The following is a 21286-nucleotide window of genomic DNA, read 5'->3' as shown; positions in this document are numbered from 1 at the left end:
TGATCATCGAACATGACCTAGTAGTTTAGCAGATAGATCTTGCCATCATAGCAAAGAACAAAATTTCTTAATTTCTTTTGTCAACTTGTTGCAGCAGAGCACATACAAGTCAGACAGATGATTCAACCACACACAAATTAAGTAGCTAGAAAATAAGTAGAGTGAACAACAACGACGTTGATCGGTCCAAAGTACATCAATAAGGATAGCTACCTCCGTTGCCCACACACAATGGGATTAGAAAACAATATATGGGTAGTTAGAACTAGATGATTCAGTTCATGAATGATTCTCATGGATTTGTTCACCGTCACTTTTATCTGAACCAGCAAAAGGTAGAACAACACATTGATTAAATGAACAAAGGCAGAGCTTAATTAGCAACACACGATTGATGATGTAAACATATTTTTTCTGTAAATAATTCACATCAAAGCAGCATAAGTATATCTAGCTAGTAGGAATCCCCTAGTAGCGCAAGAGCCAAATCACATCAACTAAATAAAATTGATAGGGGAAAGGAGCAGCATGGAGATGAAATACACCTCTGCTCTGTCCATAAACAAACTCAAAGCCGCTGGCTTCCCCAAGGCAGGAAGCATAGAAGCAGCCGACAGCACGGCTTTCCGGCAAGGCGGCTCTGCACATGAGCGCAGCCTGCTGCATGACGCCAGGCCACACGGCCATCCCCGTCCAGCGTGATGGCATCAACCAACCCTGTGGCGCATGGCGCAGCAAACATGAAGGATTTGAAAGAGAAAGGGAAGGGAATGGATCTGGCATTGGTAGAGCTTGCCTGCCGTCGAAGTGCAGAGAAAGAGGAAGTACAGACCGGTAGCAGTTCAGCCCACTAGATCCTCCTCTGCAAGCCCCTATTTCTCTTGAGGTTGCTGCTCGGAGCACGGCGCCATGGACGAGGTGGCACACCAGCAAGAGGGAGAAGGCGGACGGGAAGGGCATCAGTGGAGCTGGAGCACGCATCGACGAAACCCCAAACGACCTACATCTACCCCCGCTAACCCACCTGCCTGTATCGCCATCAGAAGGGTAAGGACGGCCGGGAAGTTAGGCGGCGGCCAACTTGGGGGCAGAATGTGGAGGGGATTAGGAGTAGAAGCGATGGTCAAAGTAGGCGCAATTGGGTGGCTGCGCATGGCAACATCGGTGGTGGCTTGCTGGTTGTATCCTTTGGAGAAGAAGGGGAAAAGGAAAGGGGAATCCATCCGCCCACGCCGGCGACTCGCCGACGAGGATTTGCAAGAGCACGCGAAAGATTCGGGGAAGGAGAAGGACGGGGGAGTCGAGAAGACGGAAAGGACGAGGATGACCAATTTTTTTTATATAAAAAAAGGAAACAGGGGAAAATATTTTGGGTCGGCGGAGGAAGTGGCATGCGGAGGAAAAGGAAAAGAAGGAAATGAGTGCAAGAGAGTTCTGTCGGATACATGCTGTGTGTCCTAGTATGTCTTGTGTGTATTAAAATGCACTTCCAGTTTTGAATTTGCACAATTAATGTAAACTTGGGTGCTCCAAACAACAAAACCGAACAAACGGTGCTCCAGTTTTTTTTTTAAAGGGTTACATAATTTGCTGATTAGGCTTCAACAACTTTGGGTGTCCGGTCCGGCCCATAAACTAATGGGCTCGAGGCCCAACCGTTTTCGATTTGGAGTGGTGTTGGTGCGCCGGCGTGGCCAGAAGAACTGGGGTTTTGCCTTCTTGTCCGGCCCATCTACTAATGAGCTCAAGGCCTAACCATTCTCGGCTCCGGCCGCTTCCGATTTGGTGCGCCGCCGCCCATGGCCGGCCGCCGCCGCTGCGGAACCTCCGCCGCGCAAGGACGCACCGCACGCAGCCGCAAGGTCAGTTACGCCCACTCTTCTTTTCCTAACCTTTCTCAATTAGGTCTCCCGTTTAGCTTCTTAACTTTGTTGGAGTTCATCGAGTGATCCCGGCTAGGTCAGGATGATGGTAGTACAACACATCTATTCTGGTCCCCCGTAATCCTCCACTGCAGACATTTCACTTGGTCTGGACTCTCAGGTGGCCGATCGAGCTAGATTAGATATGCTGCCAATACATTTAGATATTCAAACAATTTCGATTCAGACTAGTCTTGAAGGTTCACTGCTTTGCACACCTTTACTACCTTGCCTAATATTCTCCCTTTCCTTCTTTTAGATTCATCTTGTTTAATATGCGAGAAGGGGGCACATGCATACCTGCTGGTGCCGCTCATTTCTTCGCTCTTTTCCTTTTTTTTTTGGGTTTTGAGGGATTTAAGAACCTTTTATTGGGAAAGACAAGATGGCAAGGTGATGCTGACCCCAGCTTTATTAGCATGGTAATTCAGAGTTCAGACACAGTGTTTAACTACACAAAGACAGTTTTAGTTAGTAACAGTTTCTGCTACCGACACATTGAAATCATTGACATGTTCATCTGCTGGTGCTTGTGCTTGGTCAAGATGCTTAATTAGCTGGGGACTGACACATCTTGCTGGAGTTAATGTTCCCATTACTAAAGCCTGGTCAACGACTACATATCGATCAGGCATCTGCGTTCTAAAATATGTTACGGTTTTGCTATTTCTCATGCGATTGATGCTAAGAGCTATCTGATATTCATTGAGATTCGTGAGAAGATTTTCATTGAAAGGCTATGAATGTCAACTGAGAAATAACTCACTCTCAAAACGTTACTCATACTGCTCAAATCTACTTAAGTGTACTAGCCAAACTAAATGATCAAACTTGACCGTTCGTAGTACAAGAAAGGCTTCATATGAGACAAGATAGTACTGAAGTTTGAATCTGCAACTGGAAACGCTTGCTCCCGGATGAAAAAGATCACATATGTAAACATCCAAATCTTCCATGTGTACATGTTGATCAATTTTCATGTAAAAGCTACTATCAGTTTTTGTCCCCTGAAAAGAACACAGCAAGCTTGGTGCTACAGAGTATGCTTTATTAGAGTATAAAATTTGATTATTTATTTGTCCTGGATATTAAAAAGTTACATGAATATTTATAAGCATGTTTAAAAATCGAACATGGAGATGCTTAAGTTTTCGGAATTTTCTACATTCGTAACTATATTTTAGAATTCCCTGTTTATCTAGGCAGTCAGTCACCGTGGTTATCCAAACAAGATGTTAATGCAGCGATTGATGCAGTGTGGAACTCGGCGTGCTAAGCTAGTTAATTACATGCATGTGACGAGATCCGTGTTAAGTGCTGTGCATGTTAACTAATTGCCACCATCTGGTCAAGTCCACACAGGGTTCAGCTTTTCGATGAGATCTACTCAACTCACGAGTTAATTAATAAGCAACCTTTTGCTACTTGCGTTACTTATACACATGGCTTCGCTATATTATAAGGGTCTGCAACTTGCCTTGCTCGCTCGCTAGCAGTATCTCTTGATCCCTTATTAAGCCATTGTGTGTGGGTTGTTTGAAAGCTATTACTGTCATATCGTAACCGGCGAGCAGAGATGGCGGAGACGGTTTTGAGCATGGCGAGGTCGATGCTGAGTGGTGCCGTCAGCAAAGCCGCCTCTGCCGCCGCCGACGAGATGAGCCTCCTAATGGGTGTCCGCAAGGACATCTGGTATGCATGTCTTCCCCAGCTACTTGCTTTGTTCAATCAGATCGGTCGTGTTACACACTTACACATGGCATGCAGAGCCTAACCACCTAAGTCCACGTCTTACAAGTCAGAACATCTTTCACTTCTAATGTTGCCTTTATAAATTAATCCAACAGTCTCTCTTTATTTTCATTTTGAACATCAGATCTCTCATGTTCTAAGTTTATTTTGAACCTTTGTTCGACAGGTTCATCAAAGACGAGCTGGAGACGATGCAAGCATTCCTCGTGGCTGCTGAAAGAATGAAGCAGAAAGACATGCTACTCAAGGTGTGGGCGAAGCAAGTACGGGACCTCTCCTACAACATTGAAGACTGTCTTGGTGAATTCATGGTGCATGTGGGAAGCCAGAGCTTGTCGCAGCAGCTGATGAAGCTCAAAGATCGTCATCGGATCGCAATGCAGATCCGCGATCTCAAATCAAGAGTCGAAGAAGTAAGCAGCAGGAACACGCGCTACAACTTGATTCACAAGATCGAGGGCACTGGCATGGCTGAAGAGAGGGATTCTTTCCTGGAAGATATTCGCAACCAATCAGCTAGCAACATTGATGAAGCTGAACTTGTAGGTTTTACCAAACCCAAACAAGATTTGATTGAGCTTATCGATGTCCATGCCATTAATGACCCTGCTAAAGTGGTATGTGTGGTCGGCATGGGTGGTTTGGGTAAGACTACAATCACAAGGAAGGTATATGAAAGTGTAAAAAAGGACTTCTCATGTTGTGCATGGATCATTTTGTCCCAGTCATTTGTCAGGATGGAGGTGCTGAAAGTCATGATCAGGGAACTTTTTGGTGATGAGGCATTGAAGCAGCAGCTTGAAAGGAAGTTGGTGCGAGAAGAGGACCTCGCAAGATACCTCAGGAAAGAGTTGAAAGAGAAGAGGTACTTTGTTGTTCTTGATGATCTGTGGAACCTAGATCACTGGGAATGGGTTCGAAAAATAGCTTTTCCTAGTGATAATGTGAAAGGTAGCCGCATAATAGTAACAACACGAGATGCTGGATTAGCTAATGATTGTACTTTTGAACCACGAGATGCTGGATTAGCTAAGGATTGTACTTTCAAACCCCTTATTTTCCACCTCAAAGCCCTAGCAATAGATGATGCTACAAAGTTGTTACTAAGAAAGACTAGAAAAAGACTTGAAGACATGAAGAATGATGAGACAATGAGGAAGATAGTTCCTAAAATTGTGAAAAAGTGTGGTTGCTTGCCTCTAGCTATACTCACTATAGGAGGATTGCTTGCCACCAAAATGGTAACCGGGTGGGAAAGTATATATAACCACTTGCCATCTCATCTCAAGTCATGCTTTCTGTACATGAGCATATTTCCCGAGGATTTTGAAATCCAGAGGAGCCGCCTAGTGGGAAGATGGATTGCAGAGGGGTTCGTGGAAGCCAGGGCTGGGATGAATATTGTGGACATTGGAAATGGGTACTTTGATGAGTTAATCAACCGAAGCATGATTCAGCCATCAAGGTTGAACATAGAAGGAACCGTTAAGAGTTGCCGAGTCCATGATATCGTGCGTGATGTCATGGTCTCAATTTCTATAGAAGAAAATTTTGTGGGCTTGATTGGTGGGGATATTATAACTAGTGTACCAGAGGAGAACTTCCGGCATATAGCATACCATGGTACCAAGTGCCCCCCAAAAGCCATGGATTGGAGCCATGTTCGGTCATTAACCATGTTTGGTGAGAGACCCATCAACCGTCACCTTCAGTGTGTTCAAGTGAGTTTAGAATGCTTAGGACCTTGGATCTACACAGTGCACAGTTTGAAACCACACAAAAAGATTTCCAGAACATAGGGTTGATGCGCCACTTGAAATACTTGAACGTTTATCATTCTAGAGGATACTCAAATATTTATAAACTTCCAAGATCTATAGGGAAATTACAAGGGTTGCAGATTTTGGACATAAGAGACACTTATATTACAACACTACCGAGAGAGATTAGTAAACTCAAAAGTCTCCGTGCACTCCGTTGTTTCAACCGTGCACCATATTACTTTTTTGATCCAGAAGAGCCCACGAAATGCTTGCTGCACTTTCTGCTTCTGCCCTTGTTCTTCACACCTTTACTTGATGATGAGGACCGTGCCAAAGTAATACCTGAGCTACACAAGGGATTCTCTTCCTGTTGGTCCATGTCGAGAGGTGTGAAGGTGCCAAGAGGGATTGGCAACTTGAAAGAGTTAGAGATATTAGAGACTGTGGACATTAAACGAACTTGTAGCAAGGCAGTTGAAGAGCTTGGGCAGCTTACGCTGCTAAGAAAGCTAAAAGTCGAAACAAAAGAGGCCACCAAGAAAAAATGCAAGATACTCTGTGTGGCCATCGAGAAGCTCTCTTCCCTTCGCTTTCTTCATGTGAGTGCTGGTCAGGATAGAACACTCGAGTGGCTGCATGGTGTTTCGGCTCCACCTCTCTGCCTGAGAAGCCTATGGTTGTATGGACGTCTTGGTGAAGAGATGCCCAACTGGGTCGGAAGTCTGATGCAATTGGTGAAGATTACTTTACTCAGGAGCAAACTGAAAGAAGGAGGTAAAATAATGGAAATACTAGGAACACTACCAAACCTCATTCTCCTTTCTCTTTGTTTGGATGCTTATTTGGGAAAGAAGCTAGTGTTCAGGACGGAAGCATTCCCAAATCTCAAGCAACTTGTAATTGTTCATCTGGATGAACTGAAAGAGGTGAGATTTGAGGAGGGCACCTCACCCCACATAGAAAGGATAGAAATCCGATGGTGCAGTTTGGAATCAGGGATTGTTGGCATCAAGCACCTTCCAAGGCTCAAGGAGATTTCACTAGGCTGGCAAAGTAAAGTGGCGAGGTTTGGTGTGCTGCAAGGTGAAGTGGATGCGCACCCCAACAAGCCCGTGCTGCAACTGAAGTTTGACCGGAGCGAGCATGACCTGGGCGACATAGTCCAAGGATCCGATGCTGCAGCGGTCGAGAGCTCCTCGCTGGTGGTCACCCTCGTGCCGACGACAAGCAAAAGGTCTGCCATTAACTCTTTTCTAATTTCTTTTTCAGTACTAGCAGCTATCAACCCATGCGGGATGTTAATTGCTGCAATGCCATTCATCTCTGTCTTGTTTCCTTTGACGACAGGGAAGAAGACTCCAATTTAGAAGACGATGACGGAGGTGATTTCTGCTCTTGCATTTCCGACAACGAAGAAGAAGATGCTTCATGATATATACTATTACTGCCCGTTCCAATCTGGTGATCGGCTTTGATTGCCGCCACCTCAGAGTCTCCTTACCGTTCCACCTGCAGCTCGACTCGCCGGCTTGTGCTACCGTGTCAGTACAGATGAGCCCTCCTCTGCTTAATTGTTCCGTTCCATCTTATTTCGAGGACAAAGTTTGTTGCGCTATTCGCTCTTCAAGTGCTTGTCACAACGTCTTTCAAAACACGCTTTTGGTATCTTAGCAAAGTTAGCGTTCCAGAATTTGTGCATCAATGTCTTAAACCTGCAAAATCCCATCTTCTTAATTAGTGTTGATTCTGTTTGCTCCACTTGGTTGCACAGCAGATGCATTATCTTTCTTACAAGTAGATATTTTTGCACGGAAAACTTTAGACAGCTTCAGAAACTAATGTATTGCGTCCTCGAGCAACTTTCAGATTTTTATGTCTTTGTGTTAACATGGAGCAGGGCCCCTTGTCGAGCTGAATTGAGCAAACGTCTCGAGCATGGATCCTCTGTTCGCTGAAGTTCTGAACAGGCCGCAATGTGAAAGGCACTGTTATATCAAGGCATGGCTCCCTTGGTTTTCTCCAGTGCAATGTGTATGCATTCAGATTCCCTGGCATAAGAAGTTATGCAACTGCAAGAGAAGCCAGATGGTTTCTCTCTTAGCACGCTGAACATCATGCATGGTACGTAGGATTTCTCCCTTTTACCCTCAACGTTAGACGGTTTAATCAGTTGAATCCATTTAAAAAATTCAGTGATGACAACACAAACACCTGTGCAATCTTTCAGGCAGGATTGATGGTCGGGCGTGCGAAGATCATCTCAGCTAGTTCAATGCTCCCGTACGTGATCCTGGAGCAAGCAACACAATCAGCATCATTTCCAGGGCTGCGACTGTCGTTTCCAGAGATCAGACCAAGAGTCGAATATCACCGTATATATAGGAGCTGATCAACTTGTCATCAGATCCTATTTTCTCAAACAGCTTCCAGCCCCAGGAATTCAGTAGTGTTGTGCGAATCATCACAGCATCATCAGCTTAATTTCTAGTCCCAGGAGTACGTCGTGCAATTATTTTTCTTCTGAAAAGCAATCACGTGCAAGTTTCAATAGAGTTTCGTTTACTAGTATTCTCCATTTGTCGATGGGCACAAATATTTGCACACTGCTTTGTAACTGACGATTGAATTAATGGAGACACAAGTTCCTCTGACTCTGCAAGTCTTGCAAACCGAATTTCATGCACGCAAGGCTTTTACGTTTGCTCGAATAAAAACAAAATACGACGAGGGCCTAATCAATGTGCCCGAACTTGGTCAAGGCCCATACTGATCAATGGGCTCCACTAAGCAATATGTCTGGTCCGGCCCATACTGATCAATGGGCTCGAACTTGCTCAAGGCCGGACCCTGTTTCCGCTCCGCCGCTCCGCCGCATCGCGTCCTCTCGGACGCCGGACGCGTCCACGAGCACCACCGCTTCCGCGGCCGCCGCCGCCGCGGGAGAGCTAGCGTGGCCGCCGAGCTTCGCCGCCGGCTCCCAACGCAAGGTCCTTACGCTAACTCTTTACTCTCAGCTTGCTTGCTTAGGGTCTCCCTCTTTTTCCGCCCCTGTTGTTTAGTTGGAGTTCATCGAGTGAGTGGGGCGTGGTGGATGATGCAGTGGAACCTAGTGTTAGATACTTGGATATGATATGGTGGTGATGCAATTCTGTCGCGATTCTTTGCTTAGTCTTGCAAAACTCAAGTCCCTTATCACAATTTCGATTCTGTTTGCTGTGAATGATGCACAAAAATGGGGGGATTGAAAAGCTTGAAACAATAACTAGAAAAGTACTCCAATAATCAATTTTTAAAAAACATTTACATGGACAAGATCAAATCGATACTAGTAGACCTATCACCAAATGTTCTTTCAGAATGTAAATGAAACTGACGGTGAAATTATCATGTTCTAGACCGTGTCGGTGACCCAAGGACAAGTATTTTGAAGCATTAGCTTGGGGTGTATCTTGGTCTTTGTCTTTGTCCTCCTCTCCTTCGATTTGTTTCTCTGCTAGTGCAAGTGCCTGGTCAGGACGCTGCAGCAGGCCTCTGCATCAATGGACATTTGCATTTATCGCCACGCCATGAAAGCCCCAACGCTGCTACTGATGCCACTGCTTCTGCCTTCTGGTGCATTCCATGCCTGCCATTTGAAAATTTGATACTCCCATTCTCATCAACACTATTTTCTCATGTTTTGTTAGGAGTAACAGTAGAAAGATCCTGCTGCGTATTTTTCATAGAAATTCAAAACGAGCCTGTACACGAAAAATGAAGAAAGCTAGACTAGAGGAGTTTCTACAAGAAACCTAAACAAAAAAACTAGAAACAGCAAGAAAGCTAGGAGAAATTGTTGATGGGCAACTTAGCAAAGCTCCTCTGGACTCTGGTATGAACATGGAAGTATCTGTAGAACTATTTTCCCATGTTACGTGGCGACATTGAAGTATCATGCCAGTGATGGCCACATTCAATTTACCCGAGGGTTCTATCGACCCATGTCTTTTGTTCTGAAATCAGCTTCACAGCTAGCGTTGCCTACAGTAATAATCATGTGCTTGGTCATCTGAGCGGCAACTTTAACATGGGAGGCAGATCAGCACATGGATCCGGCCAGCTGGTGACCTGGTGTGGGTGTACTGTGGTCACACTCATCACACGGGGCCAGTATAAGTCTTAATCATATTCATGCTTCATAGGTGTGAATAGCTCAGACTAAGCGCGAAAGCAATTTTGACATTTTTTCACCATAGGTGAGAACTCAAATTTTGGATTTTCTTTCAAAGAGGAGGGAACAACTCAAAAATGTTTGAGAACGCAACTGTTGGTGTCAGGGATGAGTTTTCTGAAATAATAAAACGTGAATTCACGCACGAGAAATATTACAACCACCTCAAATACACCATTACGTGTGGTCTCTAATATGCGCATGATCTTAACTTATACAGTGTGGAGTAATTAAGACTGTGACTGCATCTTTCTCCCAGCTTCCTTGCATTTGCATATATAAGACGACCATTGCAGGAGGAGTTGCTTTCATGTTGGGTGGCCACATACATGTTGAGTTGCTTTCATTTGAACGTGGAAGTTTTTGTAGGACTGTTTTCTCATGTTAGGTGGCCACATTCAAGTATCGTGCAGCTGGTTGCCAGTGATGGCCATATTCAATTACCCGAGGGTTCTATCTAGCCATGCCTTGTCTTCTGAAATCAGCTTTACAGCTACCGTTTCCTACAGTAACTCTTGTCTTCAACTTGCTTCTGTGGTGGTGCATGTCAGCATGTGCTTGGTCAGGAGGGGTGGGGCAAGCAAGGACGGCCTCTCCATGGCATGAAAACTTCGGTACTACTGTCTATCTAATGTCCGAACCTGTAGAGCAACACCAATAATTGCCCCAACACCAATACTAGTCCTGCAGTGCACAGTAGTGTAGTTTGTGCTCACTGCTCAGCCTCAGCCCATCCTCTTTTCTCCGATCCTTGGGACACTTCATCAATCATCAGTGAAGAAAGCTTATAGTCGTTGGCAGCATGCGTGCATATAGCTATATAAATTAACTCTAGCTAGGATCAAGCTGATGACTAGACAACAGCTTATAGTCGTTGGCAGCATTCATCTCGTTCCTCCGTCTCGTATTAAGTGACTCAAATTTGTTTAAATATGGACGTATCAATATACTAAAATATGTTTAGATACATGTAATATTTCGACACTTAATACGTATAAGACGGAGGGAGTATATTGAATTTCCGTTAAAGAAGTACTCCGTACTGCTTAACTAACCCACCATCCTTCCAAGCCTCCCACATGCCCTAGCTTACCTATAGAAGTAATTAGCTATACACAAACCATGCGGAAAACATGGTTAGCGGTTCAAAGAAAAAAAAATATAGAGAAGGTTACCTGTATACACAAGGCTTTGTTTTTTATCGGTACACAAGACTTCGCTTCGCTAGCTACATATATGGGCCTGCGACTTGCCTGTTTGGACTTGCCTTGGTCGCTAGCTAGTTGTATCTCTTGATCCCTTGTTAAGCCATTGTGTGTGTGTTGTTTGAGAGCTAGTACCATCGAAACTGGCGTCTAGAGATGGCGGAGACGGTGTTGAGCATGGCGAGGTCGATGCTGAGTGGCGCCGTCAGCAAGGCCGCCTCTGCCGCTGCTGACGAGATGAGCCTCCTAATGGGCGTCCGCAAGGACATCTGGTATGTGTTCCCCAGCTACTTGCTTTGTTCAATCAGATCGATCGCCTAACTGCCTAAGTCCACGTCTCACAAGTCAGAACATCTTTCACTTCTAACGTTGCCTATATAAATTAATCCAACAGCCTCTTTTTTTTCATTTTGAACATCAGATCTCTCATGTTCTAAGTTTATTTTGAACCTTTGTTCGACAGGTTCATCAAAGACGAGCTGGAGACGATGCAAGCATTCCTCGTGGCTGCTGAAAGAATGAAGCAGAAAGACATGCTACTCAAGGTGTGGGCAAAGCAAGTACGGGACCTCTCCTACAACATTGAAGACTGTCTTGGTGAATTCATGGTGCATGTGCGAAGCCAGAGCTTGTCGCAGCAGCTGATGAAGCTCAAAGATCGTCATCGGATCGCAATGCAGATCCGCGATCTCAAATCAAGAGTCGAAGAAGTAAGCAGCAGGAACACGCGCTACAACTTGATTGACAAGAGCGAGGGCACTGGCATGGTTGAAGAGAGGGATTCTTTCCTGGAAGATATTCGCAACCAATCAGCTAGCAACATTGATGAAGCTGAACTTGTAGGTTTTACCAAACCCAAACAAGATTTGATTGAGCTTATCGATGTCCATGCCATTAATGACCCTGCTAAAGTGGTATGTGTGGTCGGCATGGGTGGTTTGGGTAAGACTACAATCACAAGGAAGGTATATGAAAGTGTAAAAAAGGACTTCTCATGTTGTGCATGGATCATTTTGTCCCAGTCATTTGTCAGGATGGAGGTGCTGAAAGTCATGATCAAGGAACTTTTTGGTGATGGGGCATTGAAGCAGCAGCTTGAAAGGAAGTTGGTGCGAGAAGAGGACCTCGCAAGATACCTCAGGAAAGAGCTGAAAGAGAAGAGGTACTTTGTTGTTCTTGATGATCTGTGGAACCTAGATCACTGGGAATGGGTTCGAAAAATAGCTTTTCCTAGTAATAATGTGAAAGGTAGCCGCATAATAGTAACAACACGAGATGCTGGATTAGCTAATGATTGTACTTTTGAACCACGAGATGCTGGATTAGCTAAGGATTGTACTTTCAAACCCCTTATTTTCCACCTCAAAGCCCTAGCAATAGATGATGCTACAAAGTTGTTACTAAGAAAGACTAGAAAAAGACTTGAAGACATGAAGAATGATGAGACAATGAGGAAGATAGTTCCTAAAATTGTGAAAAAGTGTGGTTGCTTGCCTCTAGCTATACTCACTATAGGAGGATTGCTTGCCACCAAAATGGTAACCGGGTGGGAAAGTATATATAACCAAATTCCTTTAGAGCTAGAGAGGCCAAACCTTGCAACAATGAGGAGGATGGTTACTCTGAGTTATAACCACTTGCCATCTCATCTCAAGTTATGCTTTCTGTACTTGAGCATATTTCCCGAGGATTTTGAAATCCAGAGGAGCCGCCTAGTGGGAAGATGGATTGCAGAGGGGTTCGTGGAAGCCAGGGCTGGGATGAATATTGTGGACATTGGAAATGGGTACTTTGATGAGTTAATCAACCGAAGCATGATTCAACCATCAAGGTTGAACATAGAAGGAACCGTTAAGAGTTGCCGAGTCCATGATATCGTGCGTGATGTCATGGTCTCAATTTCTATAGAAGAAAATTTTGTGGGCTTGATTGGTGGGGATATTATAACTAGTGTACCAGAGGAGAACTTCCGGCATATAGCATACCATGGTACCAAGTGCCGCACAAAAGCCATGGATTGTAGTCATGTTCGGTCATTAACCATGTTTGGTGAGAGACCCATGGAACCGTCACCTTCAGTGTGTTCAAGTGAGTTTAGAATGCTTAGGATCTTGGATCTAAACAGTGCACAGTTTACAACCACACAAAATGATATTCAGAACATAGGGTTGTTGGGTCACTTGAAGTACTTGAATGTTTATACTTCTAGATGGTATTCATATATTTATAAACTTCCAAGATCTATAGGGAAATTACAAGGGTTGCAGATTTTGGACATAAGAGACACTTATATTACAACACTACCGAGAGAGATTAGTAAACTCAAAAGTCTCCGTGCACTCCGTTGTTGCAACCAATCATATGACTTTTGTGATCCAGTAGAGCCCAAGGAATGCTTGTTGGTATTTCTGCTTCTTCCCTTGTTCTTCACACCTTTACTTGATGAGAACCGTGCCAAAGTAATAGCTAAGCTACACAAGGGATTCTCTTCCCGTTGGTCCATGTCGAGGGGTGTGAAGGTGCCAAGAGGGATCGGCAACTTAAAAGAGTTACAGGTGCTAGAGACTGTGGACATCAAACGAACTAGTAGCAAAGCAATTGAAGAGCTTGGGCAGCTTACGCTGCTAAGAAAGCTAAAAGTGAATACAGAAGGTGCCACCGTGAAAAAATGCAAGATACTCTGTGTGTCCAGCGAGAATCTCTCTTCCCTTCGCTCTCTTCATGTGAACGCTGGTCGGGATGGAACACTTGAGTGGCTGCATAGTGTTTCGGCTCCTCCTCTCCTCCTGAGAAGCCTATGGTTGTATGGACGTCTTGGTGAAGAGATGCCCAACTGGGTTGGAAGTCTGATGCAATTGGTGAAGATTACTTTACTCAGGAGCAGACTGAAAGAAGGAGGTAAGATCATGGAAATACTAGGAGCACTGCCCAACCTCGTGCTCCTTTCTCTTCATTTGAATGCTTATTTGGAGGAGAAGCTAGTGTTCAGGACGGGAGCATTCCCAAAACTCAAGCAACTTGAAATTTATGGTCCGGGTGAACTGAAGGGGGTGAGATTTGAGGAGGGCACCTCGCCCCACATGGAAATGATAGTAATCGGATGGCACAGGTTGGAATCTGGGATTTTTGGTATCAAGCACCTTCCAAGGCTCAAGGAGATTTCACTAGGCTGGGGAGGTTATGTTGCGAGGCTTGGTGTGCTGCAAGGTGAAGTGGATGCGCACCCCAACAAGCCCGTGCTGCAACTGAAGTATGACCGGAGCGAGCATGACCTGGGCGACATAGTCCAAGGATCCGATGCTGTGCAAGTGGAAGAAGCAATGGAGGAAGAATCATCTCTCCATCCTGAGCCTGCTGCAGCAGCGGGAGAGAGCTCCTCACAGGCGGTCATCCACATGCCGATGACGAACACCCGGTCAGCTAATTAACTTCTCTTTAAATTTTCCATTACTAATTTCTACTAGAGAGTGATCTGCTACTATATGCACTTACAATTCATCTCTTTCTTTTTTCTCAAACAGCCAAGATGATCTGCTACACACATACAATTCATGCTGACGCTGCTCATTCCCATGGTTTCTTCTCCATCGTCTACCTGGCGCTGACTTGTGAGTCTCCAATATATACCTCAAATCTCCCTCTCTCTGTTTCATTTTTGTTAGGGTTTCCTTTCGGTTCAGCGCTACCATCGCACCTACTCGAGCGGAAAGATAAGACTCGGCAGCTACTGACTGCGAACTGAGCAACTATGAGATTTGAGCAGAGGGCCTCTCAAGTTGAAGTGAGCGAACATCTCAAGCATCCTCTGTTGTGAATCGAGCAAGACCGCAGTATTGGTAGCAATGTCAAGTAACTGAATGATCTGGAGTGAAGCTGGAAGCTGCAGGATCCAACGGTGGTTTGTGATTCCTCGACAATCCAAGCGCATCTCAAGTGTCATACTGATAATGGTATCGAGTTCAGCAAACATCTCGTTTTCTATAGTTACATGTTCTCTACTTACAATCCCTGACATTGTATTGAGTTCTTACTTGTTGACATGTATGTTTACAGTACACCCCTGTTTGTACTACGAAGGCTCCTTAATTCTCTCCGGAGGGACGATGAAGATCCAATGGAGTACACAAGATGCACCACTAAGCCATTCCGGTACGTATATATTTCTTCTACCATCAATGTTAGGCTGTTTAATCAGTTGAAGCCATTTCAAAAAATTCAGTCATGACGACAGTAACTAACACCTGTGCAATATTTCAGGCAGAATTAATGATTAGGCGTCCAAAAATCATCTCTGTCAGTCCAATGTTCACGTGATATTAGAGCAAGCTACAACATCATTTTCAGTGCTACGACGTCTTTCCGGAGATCAGACAGGGAGTTATTTGGAAGTCGCACCATTTCCGGAGCTCCTGCTGGCCCTAGCTGCTTCCCTTGCCTCCTTTGCGGCTTTGCCTAGACGACTATCCAATGATTCTCTTCACCAATGGAACTGATCAACTTGATGTCAGATCCTATTTTTCTCCAGCAGCTTCCAGTCCCAGGAATTCTGCACCGTTCTGTGAATGATGACAGCATCATCAGCCTAATTTCTACTATGTGTAAATTTCAATATACATGCTTTACTTACTAGTATTATCCATTTGTCGCCGGGCCTATATTTGTACTGCTTTGTACACTCAAGCTTGAACAGTGTGATGCAAGCTATTGTGCAAGTTTGGCAAACTGAACTTCATGAAATACACCCTCCTGCTATGACTGACCTCTGTCTTCCACATGACTGTCTGTTGCCAGAACCACTCTTGACTCAGAAATGTCTGAACCGCCCTGTCGCCATTTGAAATTTTTGTAAAGAAGTTGGTGGGATTAATTATTTTAACAAGACATGTCTCAGAAATTTTATGAAAATAAATATTGCCAGTTTGTCACCACTGACCACTCTGACTCGAGATAAAGAAAAAAAATTAAAATTGATGGATGCGATCGATGACAAGCATGTTACTCTAACATGCATGCTAGCCTAAGAACATACTGTAAATCGCTGGGTTTGTTAATTAATTTGTCTGCTCAGCAAATTAGGGAGGATTAAACAGCGAAGAGAGAGCCAGCAGCCTCTGTCCACGGCAATGGCGACCGATTGGCTTTTGCTCCTGCTCCTGGCCACCGTGGCCATGGCGTCGCCGCCGCCGGAGCTAACCCTCCTCGCCGGCGCGACAGAGAAAGGCGCAGGTATGTAATGTAGATGGATAGATGATGGGTCAATTACTGCAGGTCTTCTTAGCTGAGTCCAATTACACATCTAATTTCAGTGTGCTTGGATGGAAGCCCGCCGGCTTATCAACTGGACAGAGGCTTCGGCTCTGGACGCTACAACTGGCTTGTCTATCTAGAGGTCATCCATCATCCGTAGTTTCAATGGATATGATTTTTCACTTGTTCATGCTAGGATTTGTGGTCAAAGTTACTCATTGGAGACCATGCGTGTAAATTATAAAATGCGATCTATTTTAAGACAAAGAGAGTAATTACTTCAATGTTTGTCAGGGAGGAGGATGGTGCGACACCATAGAGAGTTGTTCAAAACACAAAAAGTCCGGCCTTGGTTCCTCTAACTTGATAGAAGCGGTACAGCTGCCTGGGATTTTCAGTAATGACCATAGACAAAATTCAGGTAATTAAGCAGAAATGTTCTGTCATCATTTGTTCTTATGGTTTTGAGGATCAAATCGAGCTTTTAATCGTGTTGATTTTGCACTAATTCTGATCGGTGCACTGATTGTTAACTAGATTTCTACAACTGGAACAAAGTTTTCATACGGTACTGCGACGGGGCATCATTTTCTGGGGATGCAGAGGGTGAAGATCAGGTAGGTTATTTTCTGTCGGATCTACTATATCCGACCGTAATGCAGAAGGTTTTATAATTTGTGCTAGTCAAACATTTTACGTTTGGCATAAGGAATGTCTGAAATGGACAATTAATGTGGTATTACCAGATTGTCATGAAACATATTTTCTCATTTTCATAATGAATAATTATTTTTCTTTGAAACAACATACTTAAAAAAATGATATGCTCAAAATATTGCTTTAAAGAGTGCATCCATTTTGTAAATCACTTACATCGTGAATCAGTTGTTCTCGTCTTATAAGCAAGTTGCCAACTTAAATTATTTTTTTGTCCTTTCAGGGACATCTGATAAAACTTAATTAGTAGTTGATTTATTAATTACATTGATATGCTATATTGTTATGAATGAATTAGCGAATGGTCTATTATAGGACGGAACCAAGCTTTTCTTCAGAGGGTTGCGCATCTGGGAAGCGGTTATCGATGAACTCATGGAGAAAGGACTTGCCAACGCTAAACAGGTCATACTTAATATAAAATTTCTTGAGATTCCAACGATTGAGAGCTATAAACTAACCATGCATGTGAAACCTGATGATCATGTCAGGCCCTCCTTGCAGGTTGCTCTTCTGGTGGTCTAGCTGTGCTCCTGCACTGTGATAATTTCAGTGCACGGTTTCCTCAAACGGTTCCTGTTAAATGTTTTTCTGATGCTGGATTTTTCCTTGACATGTATGACCACATGCTTTTATAAATAAATATACAAGAAACAAACATATTTTGAGTATATAGCACTAGCGCTATACTGTTTTTTCTTGCTAATTACGGTACATTTTCTTCGGCAGAAAGGATATTTCTGGAGAAAGGTTCATCCGCTCCGTGTTCAGTGGGGTTGTTCATCTCCAGGTGATTTTTCATATCCACATGGTTCAGTTAATTAAGACAACACCACTCATATATGCATTGTCGTTGAGTCTTCAATTTTATTTATTTTTGCTGAATTAATTTATCCCAGAATGTTAGAAAAGTCTTGCCCAAGGACTGCCTTGCAAAGAAGGAACCGACAGATGTAAGCCATTTCTAATTTTATTTGCTTCGTACTCTGTACACAATAATTCTCCATTGCATTGTTAATTAATTAGTTATATACTAAAATATTGATTATTAAGGAGAATTATCATGTTAAATTGTTGACATAAATAATTAACCCATGTATATATGCTCCCAGTGTTTCTTTCCTGCTGAGGTTATCAAGAGCATCAACACCCCCACGTTTATTCTCAACTCTGGATATGATTCTTGGCAGGTGATTACATAAAAGTGTCTGTTGATTAATCTTTTTTGATTGTGCATAGATGCATGGACTTGTCAAGTTTTTATTATTAGTTTAATCATTTTTATTTCGATTGCACATAAAACTGACTACTATTTATGTTTTCATATGATCCTTGTCGATCAACCCGCAGATACAGAATGTTCTTGTACCAGATGAAACCTCTCCTGAAAAGTCATGGTTGACCTGCAAGGCTAACATCCGAGAATGCAACCCCACACAAATTGAAGCTCTCCATGGTTGGATACTGACAAACCTTTAATTTTCCCTCTGGCATTAACTTGGCAGTTTGACGGTTTGTAGTATCATTTTAGTTCTCTGAAACACCCTTGATATGTGTAGTATACATATAGGATTCAGGGAGACATTGGTGAATGATTTGAAGGTTGTGCAAGATAAGGAGGACTGGGGTTTGTTCATCGACTCATGCTTCACCCACTGCCAAACACCATTTAGAATCTCATGGGATTCACCAATCTCCCCAAGGCTACAAAACAAGGTACAGTACCATACATTAGTACTAATTAATTTGATCGGTGATCACAAGAAAAAGGAATCTGGTTTTAATTAACTTTTGTTGATATATTCTGATTTGAGCAGAGTATCGCAGAGGCAGTTGGGGATTGGCATTTTGGGAGAAGCCGGTCAGGAGTAAAACAGATTGACTGCGAGTATCCGTGCAACCCAACATGCAGCACCCAGTTGCCTTCCTAATCCCAATTCAACTGCTGCTGCTGCTACAATTAATGGATCGACATTGCACTGATCTTCACTTATACCATGTGCTAATAGTACTGCTCTGTCAAATAGTCATCATATTATAGGGAACTTAAGTTTCGCAGCAGCAAATTTCCATATATACTTGAGGCCTGTGCATTCGGTTTAACTGAACTGCTCCTCGGGTTTTCAGAAATTTCGGTTCTTGAGAAATCATGAGGCCGGCGGCTTGCAGCTGCAGGCTTCGAATCGGGAAGAAGGGACTCGGCCGCTCGGGATAGGGAAGCAGGCGTTATTCTTTCGTGGGCTGGGCCTAATGGGCTGGTAGGGAGGGAAGGAGGGGTGCTTCCTCTTCTTGTATGATTGGGCCTATTGGGCTGGAAGGGAGGCTAACGCGGCCCGCGCAGAGGCTCAAGTGTAAAGATGGAAACATCTTGCCGACTTCTAGTACGGTGGCATGACATCCATCCATGGCCCATGGGTACGGTGGTTGATGATGGAAGGACTTCTGGTGGTTCCTCCTCCGCATCACAGTTCTCTTTTGTCGTCGCTTTCTCGAGTTTCGACCATGGCGTCGCCATCCTCTCCCATGCATCCGATGTGTCACACGAAGCCGACCCGTAGTTAAGTTATTACAGATGAAGAGGAAAAAATTAGAAAGGGTAAATATTGGCAACTGTTTCGCTAAATGAGAGATAAGATTTGGGAAATTTCATTAAATAGGGGTAATTTGTGTCACAAAGTTCGCCCAAAAGGAGGAGAAAACAAAGAAATAAAAAAGCAAGAAGATCAAGGAGAGCTAATCTGCCGGGTCCGAAGAGCGCGCCTTAGTGATACCCTGGTAGTCCTCCCACGCTAAGTGATCCACAAGCAGTGCCGTGGCAGCCGTCCCCTTGAAGATCCTCCTATTGCGCTCCTTTCAGACCCTCCCATCAAGTGTAGATGAGTCGTCCGCTAAGATCGCCCTCCTTCAAAGTACATGACAAAAACCGGATTGAATTCATTCTCTCTCTGTGCTCGAAGAAATCCTCACTCTAGCTATGCATGACAGCGTTTGCTTTAGGTGGCACCTACTGCTATTTGTTAATTAGGTCAGTTTCTTCCCATGTGTACACTATATATAAAACCTTCCATCATCCATGTGTATATTAGTCATGGCGTACGTTTTTTTTTAAAAATGGATCCGACGTCTCCCTCAACAACTTAATTTAGGAGCCGAATAATCAGTACACAGGGCCGACAAGTCTTGATCATCGGTGTGAATAACTCAGACTTATGCGAAAGAAATATTGAGATGTCTTCACCATAGGTGAGAACTGCAAATTTTGGATTTGGAAATCAATAATACTCAAATGTCTATGAATCACATGTGAGAACTCATACTACTTCCGTACGGAAATTACTGACTTGGATGAGAATCTTAAGCAAATCCAAGTCACTTATTTCCGGACAGGGAAGTATTTAATTTAGATTTTTTTTTCCCGATAAACACAACTTTATTGACTGTGAACGAATGAACGAATCAAAACAGTATATACCACACAAGACACTTCATGCCTCTACATGACAATGCACACAACCCGACCGAAGTCCCGATCAAAATTGAAAGTAAACATTCTGTCGCAAAACACGGAGAAAAAAAACACTCTTTAGAAGAGCTCCATGAATTCGGAGACTGGCCGCCGCCCCACCAATTGGCCGCATGTAGTCACTACACACTCCATGGCCTCTAGCTTTTGGAGCATAGACCCGGTATGGAACCAAGTATTGTCGAGGGGCTACCATGGCAATACACAAACTAGAAGGTTTTCGACTAACGAGAGCACGGAGTACACCAGCAACCTCTAGGGGACACAAAGATTACCCAGGTTCGGGGCCCTCAGGGAGGTAACGCCACTACGTCCTGCTTTAGTGTTTTGTATTGATCAAGGTTACAGAAAAGCTCTGAGGCTATGTAGCGCAGATGGGATCTGGCCAGTAGAAAAAGGATGATCCCTTCCCGATCTCCCCTCCTAGCCTTATATGGTTAGGTCTCGGACGTGATAATCAGATTGGTTACAATCAGATCAGTACATTTTGGGTATGCTTAGATTGCGTTCCTTAGCTTGAGCCGCAATTTAAGGTACTCGGGCTTCGTATACTCGATGGGCCTTCGTGTAGGCCTCCTGTTGAGCTGTAGTAGCCTAGCAGGTATACGAAGGCTGAGGATCCGAAGGGTCATTTCCTCGTCAGGTATATAACCCGCAACAGAGATAAAAATTTCTTCCTATTCGTCACTAAACACCGAATCATTTGTGCATATCCATAACGACCATGGTGTTTCCGCCCCAATCAGAATAAGCATTCTAAGCTTCGCATCCATGTATAACCCAAATAAAACCAATTTTTAAAATGTAGTGGACACTCCGGGGAGGAACCAAGCGAGTTAGATCGAGCTGACAATAATCATAAAAAATATGCATGATTGTTTCGACAAGAACCACATTTTTTTTACTAGCTTGCTAGTAATTTCTCTTGTTCAGGTCGTGCTTGTGCT

General features: G+C 43.8%; 1 protein-coding gene and 1 pseudogene across 5 annotated transcripts; both read left to right on the top strand.

The window, feature by feature from the left end:
- Positions 1–1784: 1784 nt before the first annotated feature.
- LOC100835178 lies at positions 1785–8088 on the top strand (annotated as a pseudogene).
- Positions 8089–8367: 279 nt separating this feature from the next.
- LOC100834569 (pectin acetylesterase 5) lies at positions 8368–18946 on the top strand. 5 transcript variants are annotated; one of them, XM_024462719.1, is made up of 14 exons: positions 14416–14802; positions 14906–15001; positions 15110–16078; positions 16159–16241; positions 16394–16520; positions 16637–16716; positions 17132–17221; positions 17308–17432; positions 17546–17606; positions 17716–17769; positions 17929–18006; positions 18167–18272; positions 18387–18532; positions 18634–18946. In XM_024462719.1, the coding sequence occupies exons 3-14, from the start codon at positions 15976–15978 to the stop codon at positions 18745–18747; spliced, it is 1167 nt and encodes a 388-aa protein (XP_024318487.1). In that variant the 5' UTR covers positions 14416–14802; positions 14906–15001; positions 15110–15975; the 3' UTR covers positions 18748–18946. The 5 variants fall into 5 exon arrangements, 1 of the variants encoding a protein (XP_024318487.1); XR_002965935.1 differs by lacking the exons at positions 16159–16241; positions 16394–16520; positions 16637–16716; ... (6 more) ...; positions 18387–18532; positions 18634–18946 and adding exons at positions 8368–11124; positions 11316–14267 and having other exon boundaries at positions 14374–14460; positions 14641–14802; positions 15110–15615; XR_002965933.1 differs by lacking the exons at positions 16159–16241; positions 16394–16520; positions 16637–16716; ... (6 more) ...; positions 18387–18532; positions 18634–18946 and adding exons at positions 8368–11124; positions 11316–14267 and having other exon boundaries at positions 14374–14460; positions 14616–14802; positions 15110–15615.
- Positions 18947–21286: the final 2340 nt, after the last annotated feature.

The sequence above is a fragment of the Brachypodium distachyon genome, chromosome 1 (assembly GCF_000005505.3).
Source record: "Brachypodium distachyon strain Bd21 chromosome 1, Brachypodium_distachyon_v3.0, whole genome shotgun sequence".
NCBI lineage: Eukaryota > Viridiplantae > Streptophyta > Magnoliopsida > Poales > Poaceae > Brachypodium > Brachypodium distachyon.
Note: the sequence above shows the minus strand (reverse complement) of the source record. Positions and strands in the feature narration are given on the sequence as shown.